This window comes from Fundulus heteroclitus, unplaced genomic scaffold (assembly GCF_011125445.2).
Source record: "Fundulus heteroclitus isolate FHET01 unplaced genomic scaffold, MU-UCD_Fhet_4.1 scaffold_511, whole genome shotgun sequence".
NCBI classification, from domain to species: Eukaryota; Metazoa; Chordata; class Actinopteri; order Cyprinodontiformes; family Fundulidae; genus Fundulus; species Fundulus heteroclitus.
The window spans coordinates 48,797-63,948 of NW_023396936.1; the positions used below are offsets into that span (position 1 = coordinate 48,797).

The following is a 15,152-nucleotide window of genomic DNA, read 5'->3' on the forward strand; positions in this document are numbered from 1 at the left end:
TTATCGCTTCGGTGGTTTTCATTGCATGGTTGCATGGCAACAGCGTTTCCCAAACACTTTGGTCCAAAGTTATGTGTTAGAAACTGCAAAGTACGGATGCTTTATTGATAAAAGGAGTGGAAATATGTTGGACATGATGGACCCATGACATGGTCATGCAAACTGGACAATAGTTGTACATTTGTGTTTCAGTCTAATGCTCATTAAAAACACAGCAAATTAGTACAAATTCAGTAGTTTAATGTATTTACTGGAACTTGAAGTGACTGTAAATAATACATTTTGACAAAATCATTTTTATTGTACTTACAAACCACTTGTAAGAACCCTCTTTGTTCAGTCCCAGTTCTTTTCCTTCCATGCCTGCAGGTGGCGCTATATGTCTATCTAACCTTTTTTCTCTGGACAACTAACCAAGTCTTCAGTCTTAAACATATAGAGCGGCCAAATAATATATTTTTAACATATTGATAAAAAGATTTTTTTGAGTCTACCTATATGGGTAAAGTAGCTGAAACATTTTAGTTGTTTTGCATTTGCTTCATCATCATTAAAGTTCAGTTTCCAAGCTACTTGCTTTGTCAGACCAAAAGTTCAGAACCTCCAAATCATCCCTTCCTTGGCTCATGAAGCAGCAGAAACTTGAAATTTTCAGCATGCCCGAACTGCAACTGCAGGTGAATAAAAGTCTTCAAATAAATCAGCCTGACACTGTGATCTCAACAAGAGGAGGCAAAGTGGCTCTGAGGGGCATTGGGTGCACATTTTACACCAAACCACAGTTTCGCGATTAGACTTTCGCGATTTTCGCGATTAGACTTTCTTTATTGTCATTTTGTATGCACAGAGTGCATACAGAACGAAATTACGTTTTCATACAGCTCAGAAAAATTGCAGTAACTCTACAGGATACGTTGCTGTGAATTTACAGTACAGGATTAAAATGCTGTAATAAATTGCAGTAATTTACAGGATAAATTCCAATCGATTCCCGAATAAAGTGCAGCAGTGATTTAACAGTAGACAGTTGCAATGTAAACAAATATGCAGTAAGTTTCCGGATAAAGTGCAGCTGTGATATTGGAGACTATTGGAGATTAGGATCTTCTTTCATGTAACCAAAGATCTAAGACTAAAGCTTCAAGTAATCAGTGAATCAGCCTGTTTTGTCTTTGGAATATATTCTTTCCTTTGGCCAGATAACTCATCAGTTTAGTGATGTTTATAATTTTCTTCTTTGCCGATGATATTCAACTTTACTGCTCCTTCTCTGAGGTTCTCGGGCTGCCCTGTTTAATTAACTGCTTCAGACTTAGACATACTTTATTTTCAGTCAATGGCACATTTTACACCGTATATTTGAGCAAGATGTTGTTGGCTCTGAGTAAAAACAAAAGACGAACATTAGACAAGTGTTTGACATTTATTAGGAATGTGGCAGCAAACCAAAAAAAATAAATTGAATATCTACTGAATATTTACGTTTAAGGCCACCTGAATAGTGCAAGTATTGAATAAGTAGCAGCAGGATGTACTGCAACAATAAATGGACCATATGATGGTGCAGATAGTACATTGCAAACTGTTAGACAAATATAAACCAGGGGCTGAATAACAACTACTTGTTTGAAACTGATTATTGTACTGGACAGTGCCATGTCTGACATTAAACAGTAACTGGGTGAATTAGGACCCTCGCAGGAGATTAAGTCTTAGAAATTGAGGCATTAGGTTTGGTGAATATTTTATTCCCTGGAGCATCATTTAAAGCAGATAGTTAAAACCCGTGTTTTTCACTTGAGGAACATCTCAAAACTCAGATGAATTGTGTCAACAAGTGAACTTGAGATGACAATAAATGCTTTTGTCTCGACACGGACACTGGACCACTGTGACGTTCTGTGGACCTGTTTCAAATAAGAATGGGCTGACTGACCTTCAGGTTGTCCCAAACTCTGCTGACTGATTCGCTCAAACCGAGGAAGTCCTCTAAGCTCTGTTTTAAAGTTGCTACGTTGGCTATCAGTCTGGGTACCAATCTTAACCTTTAGAGCTTTACATGGACAGGCCCCATTGAATATTTCTGATTTTATTAAAATATATACCTCTTCCTGTAGTCTGAGGTCTTCAAATCAAGACTTTTTAGCTTGGACTCTGTGTATACTTTTATATATTTTATAAGCAACAGAAGGCATTTGTAGTCCAGGTAGCTTTTAGTTAGATTTGAGCTTATATGATATATGCATTTATATCATAAATACATCATCAATACATATCATAAATGTATTGTTTTCTTTTCTCTGTTGCACTCTGCTGTGTAATAAGTTGAGTTTACTCCTCTTGGGAAGCACTTCATGACACCTGGCTAGGAGAATGTGCTATATAAAAAAAAAAGATTACCGTACTTACTTACTCACCTACTTTATTAAAATAGTAGGTTTCATGTATGAAGGCAATGGAAAGTTTATTTTTTAAAAGATAGAAACAGAAGGCAAAGGGAAAAAGATGCTGGTAAGAGATGCGGTGTTGGTTTGAACGACTGAAAAAATGCATCCGTGTTAACAGCGGTGAACAAGAGACACTCAAGACAAAACCAAAAATTTTAACAAACATTGATGTTAAAATCCTGATAAGAGTAAAATTAATTGAGCTGTCTAGGATGTAACTTGCCTCGGACTCTTGACCCTGGAGATAATCACCGAATGGATGGATAGATGATAGATGAAAATAAATGCACTTTTAAAATATAAAAATACAAATCATAGAATAAATAAACACAATTTAAACTGTTTTTAATTCTAATAATATGTAAACATACCTAAGCAAATATTTACAGTAAAAATCTATATTGAACTATAATACAAATGGGTATATTAAGTATATTAATCAGATGAATATAAAATAAAATACAAAAAAAAATATGATGAATGAAATGTCTCGATATTGTCAAACTAAAGCATAATAAAATAAAAGATATAACAAACCTGTCATCAGGTTAAATAAATAAAAAAAACTATATATATCACTAATAGTCAAGTTAAAGGCCAAAACAAAAAGCTACACAACTTCACATTATTGGCCTCTCCTTGTCTCAGGTTTACAGGAAGTGACAGGATGAGAGCTCTTATAATTAAGTGATGCCTTTCTGCTCAGTTCATCGTCAAAATACTAAATTATCTGAACAGCTAATTGATAAAATCAGATTCAGCAAACAAGTCGGACTGAGACCATTCATGTAGTCCCTATAAAGACTTTAAAGCTCATTCTGAAATGCTTCATCACCTCTCTCTTCCAGAGAATGACAATTATGGGAACCCTGAGCTCACAGTGACACGTTGCTTGTCTGGTTTGAACACCGCTGGAGATTTCAGACCGCCGTTTTAAGCTCAGATCTTTGCTCCAGCAGTGAAACCCTGTGGTGTCAGGGGTCAGCAGACCCTTGACGCCTGCGTTGACGAAGATGACTGGTTCCAGGCGGTACGTTGCGTGAGTAAAAAGCTCTGAGCAAACGCTGGATGGTGGTGAGAGGGAGACGGTGCGAGGGAGGCGTTGTGTAGCGGGAGCAGGAGTGCGAACTGTAACGTGCATGTTGGTTAGTGTAACCCCTGGCCTTTGGAGGCGTTCGCCTGATCCTGGCGGCTGACGCCGGGGTGTGAGATCAGGGGACGTGATGGGAGGAGGGCGCCTCTCGGTGGGGATGCCAAGAAATGAACAAAGGAACACTGTAAGAACCTGGATTTCAGTGTTTGCTGTTAAACTGGTAATTGCAAGCAGTTTTCTCTTTAATGTCGCTGTGCATTTCATACGAGTGGCTTGTTTTCTTGGAATCGTTTCACAGGGCCTTTGGAAATGATACATTTTGTCATGTTAAGCCACAACACCTGCGTATTTTATGGTGCATGATTGTGAAGCTGAAGGAAAACAACACATGGTTTTCAACATTTTTGCATTTAGCCCCTGCCTTTAGTTGAAATCACAGCTGCAGATCTTTAGAGGTACGTCTCTACTATTTAACTTTTTGTCCATTTTACTTTGCAAAGCAGCTCAAGCTGACTTATTGTTGGATGTAAAGCATCAGTGAGCATTGCTGTTCAAGTCGTATGACAGATTCTAAATTGGATTTTAATCTGGACTTTGACTAGGCCATTCAAAAATGATCTAAAGGAGGGGGTTCCCAGACTTGGAGTATTTTCTTTTTAAATAAAAGAAGAGTCAAAAACATAAATAAACACATTGGAAAAACAAAATATGACTTTTTTTGGGAGGGTGTGTGATTTGGCTATAAATTATGTTATAAGTTTTTATTTTTTCACCAATTTGGATTGTCCAATTGGGAAACTCTACTATGTATTGAGTTGTTGTAAAGGTTTAAAGTGTTTTTTCCCCCCCAAAACAAGGAGAAACAAAATATAGGTTCTTTAATTTAACTATATAAGTGACAGATTTTATATTGTTGACAGTTTTCAGAGATATCTTTTGTTCCCAAAGGGCCATGCAGCTTTTTATTTAGAAGCACAGAGGGCAAGGCCTTGTCTTGTTGGGTTTCACAGTTGTGCCACACGCTTTCTATATTTGGATGATGAATTGAACAGTGCTCTGTGAGATGTTCAGTTTGTAATATTGTTTTGTGACCTAATATTGCTTTAAATTCCTGCCTGATCTGTCTGCTGTGCTCCTTGGTCTTTGTGATGTTGTTTTCATTGATGTTCTACAGCAAACCTCTCAGATCTTCACTGAACAGCTGTATTTATACTGTGATTAAACGATACACTGGTACTGATGATGTGAGGCCGGAAATTGCAATCATATAGGTTGCCCCTGGTTTAAATTACAGGTATCAGAGTAAAGAACGATGCCTTAAGTTGGATACAACAGCACAACACACATTCAAGATTTCTATTTGTAAAAATGTTAAATCCTTGTATCATTCTCCCTCCGCTAATTTTTGTGCAACAGTGTATTGGTGTATGAATTGACGTTCCACCAACATGCAATGAAAAAAAAATTAGTCAAATACTTTTGCAAGGCACTGCAAGCTGCAAGGTTGTGAAATACCACTGAGACCACTGAGCATGAACTGTCGTTTATCCAGCTCCTCCGTGTACCAAAGGAGTTGGTGCAGAAGAGGTGATCGAGAGAAGGAAAACAGATGGGGCAGATTGAATTTTACAGAGGGGAATCTTTTTTGTGTGTGTGTGTGCATGTTTAGAGTGGGAGCCTCTTCTGCACCTCACAGCATGAACTTGGCCCGGGCTTTGGCCTCGTCTCGTCTGAGCAGCGGGGTGCTTTCCTGAAGCCAGCCGCCCAGGGGAGGGGCACCTGCAGCCGCCTCAAACACTGGCCGGGAGGAAGAGCCTGGTGGGCGGGATGGGACAGAGCTGCAATGGAAAGAGGCTCTGGTGGTTCCAGGAAACTGACATGTGCTGGAGTTATGAAAATGCTCAGGTAGAACACAGTTACGTCTCTGCTTCCCAGCGGCCGCGTGAGGAAGACGCTGCCCTGTAACCTCAGGATGAAATCAGAAGCTCCTGTTGCAGGGGAGGACAAACGTTATTATTGGAGCAGGTCATCTGGTGCTGGCAACATCCGAAGCAAAAACAAAACACCAAGTTTATGGATCTGTCGGTCTCCCCACTGAGACAATATTTTCCATCCATTTTGTTTGGTTGACCAAACACCACGTATTCAACGTTTATCAAACACTCAGTCATCCCTGCAGATCTGAGGGGGAGTTTAATCATATGATATATGGAGCTTTACCCATAGATACCCAAAACCCTGTCATCTGCGTAGACTCAGAGAAATTAAACCACACTCTCTCTCTGTGTGCTTTAATATCTAAGTATGATTTTTGGAAGCACTTCCCCTTAAAATAAGACGCAAGCCTCCATCTTCTGTCATTGTGGCATGACCCGAGGGTCCAAAAACCACACGGTTTCACGTGGAAGCTCGTGATTTTCAAATGAAGTTGGCTCTCCGTCTGCAAGAAATTCCATTGAACTGGACAAATGCGCTGTGCAAGTCTCAGCTGTCTGCGCAAGGTGACTGGATTTTGCATTAGCTTCACAACAGAAGTGCCCCCTGTGGCGCGCCTGCGTGTGACTGTGGATAATATAACTGCAGCCGGGACATTATGTTCAGAGGTACCCGGGCTGGGTAACTGGAAACACATGCAGACTGCATGGTTTACTGGAATAATGGCATCAAAGTGAGGACAAACGCTCAAATGACTTAGACGAAATCCTTGTGTCTCCTGTACCTGTACCTCCTGAGAGCCTCTGCAGCTTCTCCTGCTGCCATGAATCGTGTGATGTTTTTATTCTAATGCAAGCTCAAAAAACATGCATGCATGAAAGAATTAGACATTTTAACCATCAACGTCTTCACTTCAATTAGTTTTCATGTGAAGTTTGGATATGTCGTGAGTTTTTCTTAATCCGTACAGGCTCAGCACAGTTCTGCCTGCACGTTTTTGTCCGCTCTGCCTCTCAGAAATGGGAATTTAAATGATCCAGTTTTCTGGTTATCAATTATATTCAATACATTTTTTCCATTCCAAACCCAGTTTTGACGAGGATTTGGGATCATTCTCTCCATCTGTGTCCCAAGTTTGGATGTCTGTTGATTTGAGGTGAAGTTAAGGAGTTTTCCCCTCTCGGGTTATTTCGTCATCAACTTTGATATAATTCATCAACTTTTTTGAGCATTAATAGCCCTGGCAGCAATAGACGTGCATGGTGCAGGAGCCTAGTGGCTTAGAGCATGTTGTATCTTAGTCCCAGAATGGTCCCCAGGCGCCGCACAGTGGCAGCCCACTGCTCCCTGGAATGGGTGGGTTGATGCAGTGAACAAATTTCATTAGGATGCATGTTGAAATGACAAATATATATGATTATTGTGAAATCAGCCCTTCATAATGATGCTACCATGTCTGCTCAGGTTTGAAATCCTCACCTTGATGTCTCCTAACATACTTCTTGTCATTTTTGACCAACAGCCCAATCTTTGTCTTTAGAAAATATTTGACTTTCCTATCTGGACAGCTGCAAATCTGAGTTCAGATGTCTGTTTCGAGCAGACATTTCCTTTTTTAGTTGGTAATCTCACAGTCAATGTTGATGTTTTTTTTTTTGTTTTTTTTTAAATTACCGTTTAAGATAACCCTGAGCCTTTTTGGTTCGTGGGTTGTCCTTAAACATCCTAACCAATTTCCTGTCATCTAATGGTGAGAGTTTGGAATGATTGGTCATGTTGGACCCATTTAAGTCATCTAACAGGACAATTTAATGCAAATTAGCCCAAACAGACATCAGAACTGGTTGTGCAAAGAATTAAGCTCTATGGACAACCTCCCCAAAACCCAAGCTTCAACTCTATTGAAAATCTATTGATTGTGCATAAAAGGTGGGTTCCTGCCAGGTAATAAACCATTTTAAATGATCTCAGCCAGTTATGCTAAGAGGAGTGGTCGAATTTACAGATGGCATTGATGGTTACACAAATCTTATGGTTTCTGTGCGACTTTTTAAGTGTTGAGTCTCTAAAGTCTTTAATTTGTACTACATGTGGCTTAGAGAGAAATACACAATGAATTCAAACTTGTTCACCCAATTTTTGTTTTTAAAAGTGTTTGCTACATTACACCCACCCTGGAAAAAGAATAATAATTTAGTAAGAAGACATTCATGCTTATGATCAACGTATGTAAACCTCTGGCTGAACTGCAGTTTGATGAAGGTTGTTCTCTTGTCAAAAAAAATCACTAACCCCTATTAGTAGATGTAAATGTTGTGATCCGAGCGCGTGAAGAAAAATACATAATTTTTAAGCCCAGTCAGGATTGCTTTCTAACCTGCTCTTCATGTCAAAACCTTCCCTCCAAATACCGGGAATATCTAGATTTGGAAAGATATTTTAGCCCAATGTCTATTAGAAAATATGCCATTTTTAGATTATCTAAAGATGGCTATGTAAGTAATTTATTTTGTACTAGTAGCTACAATAAAATCTAGTTTTTCAAGAGACATAACCTTTTGGGGGGAAGGTTTGCAGCTAATAAGTGTAGCAGACAAACCAAAATAGGGGGGAATAAAAACGTCCTCTTTCTCAGTCTTATTCAGAGTTATAAGAAACATTTTTGCACAATGTCCGGTGTGTTTTTATGTCTTCGCCATCTCAAAAGTTCTCAAAAGTATGCAGCAGAGGAGCGTAGGGGACGGATATGGGGCATAAACGTACCAGACCTGCGAAAGCGTGTCATCCCATGGTCAATTTGTTAAGCCCCAAGACCACTGCTCCCAGACACCATCAATCCAAACATGTAGCGTATCTGACCTAGCAAATGCAACACCACCAACCCATTTGTCCCAGCATCCCTAGCCTTTCTACTCGCTGTCAAACAATATTTGCTCATCTGTGTCAAAGACCAGCGGGGTTTGCTTTAGTTCAGACAGACAGACACGGACCTTTGCATTGAGGGGAAACCCTCTAGTAACAGAAATAAAAGTGAAAGTGCAACTAAAGGATTACTTTCTAACAAAATCATTCATTTTGTTCTTACTTCAGTTCTTCCCCAGCTGTTTTTCACGTGTTTACTATTATTGATAGCCTTGGACACTCTTACTGATAGCCTTTGTCATATTGTTTGTTAGTGACCTAAAACCAGAAAATAACATCTATATTAAGAAAGAAATTAGCAGTGTAGTATATAGAGAGCATACTGTTTATTCAAGGCTATATCCAATGATATAAACCAAGTTCAGCATCAATTAAGGCCGTGCAGAGCATAGCGTGATTAATGACAATAAGTAAATTTTTTCAAACCCGAACATGCAGGTCAAGATTACAGAAAAGATTTGGCAAAGTTCAGGAAAAGAAAACCAAAAACCCATGGACATGCTTAAATATAATTCATTATGTCAAAAAAAAACAATGTCTCAGAAAAGTGTCCCTTCGTATTCCTGGCCAGACACAACCAGTTGTCTAAAAACACAAACATTTTCATTGGATTTTCTCTAAAAACACGCAGACACTTGTTAGGGGGTTTCACTGGAAATGCTTGTGCACCTGCAACAAATGATATCAGGTCTGCCGTCTTTTATTAGCATAATTAACCGACTGTCTCAATTTTTGTGGCGACTATTTCTGCATCTCTTAACCATTGTTACATTAAACATTGAACAAAGCACACAATATGTAAACTTTGATGTCATATATATGAGATAAATCACAGGGCCTTTCAAAAATGTTCACATACGTTGAACTCACGTTTTCTCTCATTAGTCAAACTACTGAGTGTTTTATTGGGACTTTTTGTGACAGAGCAGCTTATAAAAATAGTGCATAAGTGTGAAGTGGAAAGAAAATGGTACATGATTTTCAACATATGTATTTTAGCTTCTTTTTTTTTTTAACTCTCAGCCTTAAATAAAATCAGCTGGACTCAGAAGTCTTTTACGTAGGAAATTTAATCACCACCAGTTTGTGATTTAATTGCAGCATAAATCCAGCTGTTGTTTGGAGGCCTCAAATGTTTCTTAGACAACATTACAGAATAAATGGCATCAAGGGCAGCAAGGAACCCAGCAGAAAAAGCGTAAACTCTTGCCCTGATCTTTGAATGTCTCACGGTGCGCTGTTCAATCCAGTTGGGGATGGGGAGAGGGGTTAACCTTCAAGCAGGACAATGAAAATCAATAATATCCAAATCAAAGCATTTTGATGTCTTCTAATGGGTTGGACCAGGGTGGTCCAAAGTGCACCCTCGGGGCCATTTCTACTCCATGAAACAATTTTGTGTGGCCCCTGTCTGCAGATTTTAAATGATAAAATAAATTCTTCTTTTCTAGAAAATGTTTAGGTGCACAGTTATCTTTTGTTATCATTTCAATTTCATAGTCAATAGGGCCATTACCATAAAGCATTTCTTACTCAAAAACTGAGAAGGGCACCATCTTTCATTTAACCTTCTTTTATTAAGGCAATAAATTAAAAAAAATCGGACTACTATGTTTCATTAAGATAATACAAGTTTAATTTATTGCTGAGCAAGTAAAAAAAGAAAGCAATTGGCAACAAAATAATTTTGTGGTTATGCTGAAAACAAATCGATAACCTCTGAGTCCTTTAATCTTCCGGGTTTTGTAAAAAAATAAATAATAAATATGGACACCACTGGGTTAGACCTAAATCTTACTGCACATTTTTTATTTTTTTTGCTCTAATTGAAAATTAACAGCTGCTCTTCATCCAATCTGACTGGACCTGAGTTATTTTACAAAGAAATTGGATAAAACTTTCAATCTCCAGCTGTGTAAAGCTGGCAGAGGCACATCCTGAAAGGCTCTGAGCTCTATTTGCAACAAAAGGTGGTTCTAGAAAGTTTTGGCTCAGAGGAAGCTGGATCCAAATGCATGGCACACTCTTCTTCTAGCTCACAGCCGAGCACTACTTTGTGACGATCGATCAAATCATATCCCAGTAAAATCCATTAAAGCTTGTGGTTCTAAAAAATATGTAAAAATGTTACTTTTGCAAGGCGCTGCATCATGAAAAACACAGATAATTTCGATTTTAAGCATCTTACAAAGACTTCCATCATTTACAGGTAAAGCTGAATATTAACTATTATTATCTTAAGAGAAAACATTTTCCTTTCATCAAGGTTTCATACAAAGTGCCATCATTTTACTCATTATTCTCATTTCCCAGCTCGGCGGCTCCATCGCTGATCTTTGGTAGCCTGTTCTGGAACTTCTAAAGCATCTTTGCACCTTTTCACAAACTCAGAATGGTGCACTCTCCTGAGCGCCGTCAGATCTCGTGTCTCTTTCCGCTTCACTGCAGCGGGCTTCCCTTGCGGCAGAGCTGGTTTGCGGACGCCTGCCTGTTGGATTTCCGTTTCCCGGTCAGCAAGGTGTAGAAGAACGGATTCACGCAAGAGTTTCCGTAAGTGAGTCCCGTGAGGATGCGGTTCAGCGTCACCTGCGTCCCCACCGGTAATGTCTGAAGCATGTCGGGCTGGTAGAGGGGGAGCAGCTGCCATATCCAGAAGGGGAGGAAACAAGCCCAGAAGGCCAGGACGATACCCAGGATGAGAAGCAGCACTTTGGGCCTGGGCGCTCGGGGGGTGCACGCCGTGCTGTTCCCGTTGGCCCAGGCCGGCCGAGTCTGCGACACCCAGTAGAGCCGGCCCAGAGTGGCGTAAAGTCCTCCGATGGCCAGCCCAGGACCGAGGATGCTGGTGCAGAAAAGCACGCTCAGATAAGCCTTGGAGCTCTGTTCGTCCCATGCTGGGACGCAGAGCTGTCCCTCCCCGTCCTCCCTGTCCTCCAGGTGGAGGGTGATCATCATGGGCAGGCTAAGAGCCACCGCCAGACCCCACGCCAGGCTCACCCGCAGCAAGTTGGAGGAGTTGGAGGAGGAGGTGCGCAGGGGATGGGCTACAGCCCTGTAACGGTCCATGCTCATGGCGGTGAGGGTAAAGATGGAGGCGTGCATGGTGAGGAGGTCCAGGCTGAGGAGGAGGCGGCAGCCTAGCTCCCCGAAGGCCCATCCAGAGGCCAGGCTGGCGTACACGATGAAGGGAGCGGTGAAAAGGTAGAGCAGGTCGGCGAGTGCCAAGCTCAGCACCTGGAGGTGAAGAGAGGAGGAGGAGGAGGAGGAGGAGGGGGAGGAGGAAGGGGAGGCAGAGTTCGCAAGGCAGGAGGGGACGGGTATTCTTGTTAGCCAGCAGGCCGGTCCTGCTGCACGTCTCCTCCTGACTCTGCTGCGCCTCAGGAGGAGAACCAGAGTGTAAAGGTTTCCTGTGATGCCCAGCAGGGAGAGGAGGGAGAGGAGGGAGCAGAAGAGAGCCGTGGAGGCGAAGCTGGGCGATGAAGAGACAGAGGGAGAGGAGGAGGGCACAGACAGGTCGTGGAGGGGAGTCAAGGTGCAGAGAGCTGTAGGAGCTAAGGAAGCGTCCATTATGTTAAAACGCTGGCAAGTTAGGGGAAACTTCAGATTTTAGTGCAGAAGAGACAGAAAGGCAAACAGCTGATGGAGAAGAAATCAAAATATAAAAAGAGAGAAGAACATAACATCAGTTAATTTCTGTAGATTCTCGAGAAAGTTACAGATCATGTGAAAATATTAAAAGCTATTGGACTTTTTCCACACTTTGTTACATCACAGCCACAGACTTAAAGTTATTTTATTAGGGATTTACATGATAGACCAACACAAAGTAGTGCTTAGGAAAACTTGTTTTTTACACATTTTGCAATTTTTATATAGAAACATCAGAGCACTGGTCAATCTGTTATCTGAGAGTGGCACGAGTACGGCACAACTACAAGCCACCCAGAACATGGCTGTCCGCCTAATCTGAAAGGCTGGTAACTCTGGAGTAGCTGCAGAGATCCACTGCTCAGGTGGGAGAATCTGTGGACAGGACAACTATTAGTCATGCAGTCCAAAAAAATGTGTTTTATAGAAGCGCAACAAGAAGTTGCTGTTTGCGATTTGGCATAAAACCAACTCTGCACATCACATTAAACACAAAATCCACGTTATGAAACGTGGCCCCGCAGCATCAGGATGTGAGGAAGCTTCAGCGAGGACAGGAAAGCTGATAGCTGGTAGATAACAGGAACATTGTTGGAGCTAAATCCTGATGTAAACCTGTAAGCGACAGCAAAAGACTTGAGAATGGGGAGCAGGTTCACTCTGCAGCGTGTCAAAACAACTCTAAACATAACGGCTGCTCTGAAACGGTTTAGATCTAAGTGTGCCAGACGGGCGCAGTCAGTCTACACCCAAATCCATTTATGATCAGAGGTGCAACTTGAGAGTTGAGGGAGACGTACCCCAAAAATATGGTTTAGCATGGACACGTGGCTGCTGAATACCTAAATTTGTCTTACTAACATAAAAACAATTGTCTTCTATCCCCTTTCACAAATCTTTTCTGCTTTGTGTTGCTTCATCAGATAAAATCCCACTTATTACATTGATGTTGTATTATGACAAAGTCAGCAAAAGCTCAGCGGGTGTGATCGCTTTTTGCGAGGCACTACGTGGAACACGTGTGTTATTATGAACAATAATCAAGACAGATCCTGTTTCGCGTCTGCGTCACTTTGATTTACCCCTCTTTAAACTCCGCCACCGGGAAAAGCAAAGAAAGTCACATAAACATGATTAAATGAAAATGTCAGCAAAACCCAGGATGGTTTATGTTTCAGCAGAAACGTGCTCTCGTTGGCACAGCCATCGCGATTTTTATTGTTTCACAGGGAGCAAGGTTTTAAAAGGCGAGGGTTGGTCTTCAATTGATGACGGTAAATCTGCGCGGAACCCCCCCCCCCCCCCCCCCCCCTTGTTTGGGTCAACAGTTGGGGCAGCAATTAGGTTAAACAGTACGGGAACATGAAAGAGAACAGAGGGGGGGACCAACCTTATTAACAAGCAGGTTAGAAATGGCCAAGTTTTGTGTTTACATTTCTCGTGCGCCTTTTGCGCACTGGTGGTTTGGACGGGGGCCGGTGCGCGTAAATTTGCCGAGTCATAACGCAGCGGGACGCGAGTCTGGCGCTTCGCTCTGTAGGAAAAAACATTAAACACTCGTTTTGAGTAAAAGGACGGCCTCATGTTCGCCTTTAGAGCAGAGATGCCTTCGTGACACCGGATAGGAGGCTGACAGAGACGGCCCTGTGACCCGAGCGGCTCCGGAGGTTAAAGCGCTACTGATGGCCGCTGGAGGAGCCGCCGCTGCCCCCGCTGTGCTTCCCGCAGCTCCCTTTACATGGAAGCTATATTAATCGCATTGCATGCATGATTACATCTGCAGCCTTTTACATTTTATGAGCATCCAAAAACGGTTAAACTAAAGTCTCGCGTTGCCACTACACAACGCATCTTAGGTAAATTGTGAGGAAATTATAGGTTTAAAAAGCTTGAAGACGGCGTTCTGGTCAATAATGTATTTTAAATTGATATTTTTTCTATTAGAGCAGTTATGGGCTTACTCGCGGGAAAAATATCCGTATTTTCAGAAAGCGCTGAATGAAATAGAATTTAATCAAAAAATAATTTTGCAACTTACTTTCTGGGCTTTAAAGTCCTGGGCGTTTAAAAAATACTGTTCCTTGGATGAAAAAGCTCAGCTCCCATTCTGAAATCTTCCCGCTTTCATCCCTTGAGATGCTTCATCTGCAGCATGAGGAGGACTAGTGTTTACTATTTAAAGCCGGTCTTCATCTGAAGTTGGAGGTGAGATCAGGGCTGGCCTGTCCTGTCCTGTCCTCAGCGCTGCTCGCTCTGATGAGTCTGCTGAGGAGCCTGGTGAGAGTCAAAGAAAGGGGGTGGGATGAGAAACACGGGGGCCTCCCGCCTGCAGACTCAATGGTAAAATTAGGCTTGGTTCCAGGAAGCCCCCCCTCCTCCCCTTTGAGTGAAATAAATATAAGATTTATTTTTGATGTAATTCAATTTAAAGTTATACTTTTCTTTTATATCATTGCTCCTACTTGTTTGTCAAGTAATTGGGTCCGTGTTGGAATCTATTTGGGAGCCTTGGCTTTGATCCTACATATTTTTATTTCTAATATTTCTATTTCTATTCTAATTAGGGTTCGGACGCCTTAGTTGTTTTGGGTAATGACTTTTTATGGACACGTTTCTTTCCACAGCTGCACCTCTGAGTAGTGCTGTAAGAATTTGAAAGGCTTAAAGTAACATCGGGGTCTGCATTTATTTCTCCTGCTTTACAGCCCCACTAAATGATGTGTTAGGTCATAGTATGGTGACTTTCTGTAAATCATAAATCTGAACAGGAATTTGCTGGAGGAATTTACATGAGCGCCAATAAAATGGCCATAAATAGAAAGATTTTGGCAAACAATTAAATGCTCAGGGTCGGGTTTCTAAAAACTTGGTTTCAGCTCGAAACATGGATTGTTGTACCAATAAAAAAACTTATTTGCTGATTTGCTTACATTGTTACGATCACTGTATGCATTTGTTTTATGTAGTTTCTTAATTTTTAATGTACATATTTGCTTACAATAACCTAATTGTTTTATTAAATGAGAGTCCTCATCGTTATTGACCACACAGCTGTTTATTTGTCTTTTAATCTCAAGTACAATGAAAAAACAGGACTGTGTCTCAAA

The 15,152-nt window shown here is 41.1% G+C and overlaps 1 protein-coding gene across 1 annotated transcript; it reads right to left on the bottom strand.

Annotated features, from left to right (window-relative positions):
• Positions 1-9,412: 9,412 nt before the first annotated feature.
• On the bottom strand, positions 9,413-14,288 carry LOC105928443 (urotensin-2 receptor). The gene is made up of 2 exons (XM_021318139.2): positions 14,084-14,288; positions 9,413-12,033 (listed from the first exon to the last, which is right to left on the bottom strand). Exon 2 carries the CDS (start codon positions 11,962-11,964, stop codon positions 10,837-10,839), a length of 1,128 nt encoding a protein of 375 aa, XP_021173814.2. The 5' UTR covers positions 11,965-12,033; positions 14,084-14,288; the 3' UTR covers positions 9,413-10,836.
• Between the last annotated feature and the right edge of the window lie 864 nt (positions 14,289-15,152).

Bases quoted from the DNA above. Each gene is read 5' to 3' on its own strand.
- LOC105928443 (XM_021318139.2), bottom strand. From the start codon at position 11,964: ATGGACGCTTCCTTAGCTCCTACAGCTCTCTGCACCTTGACTCCCCTC.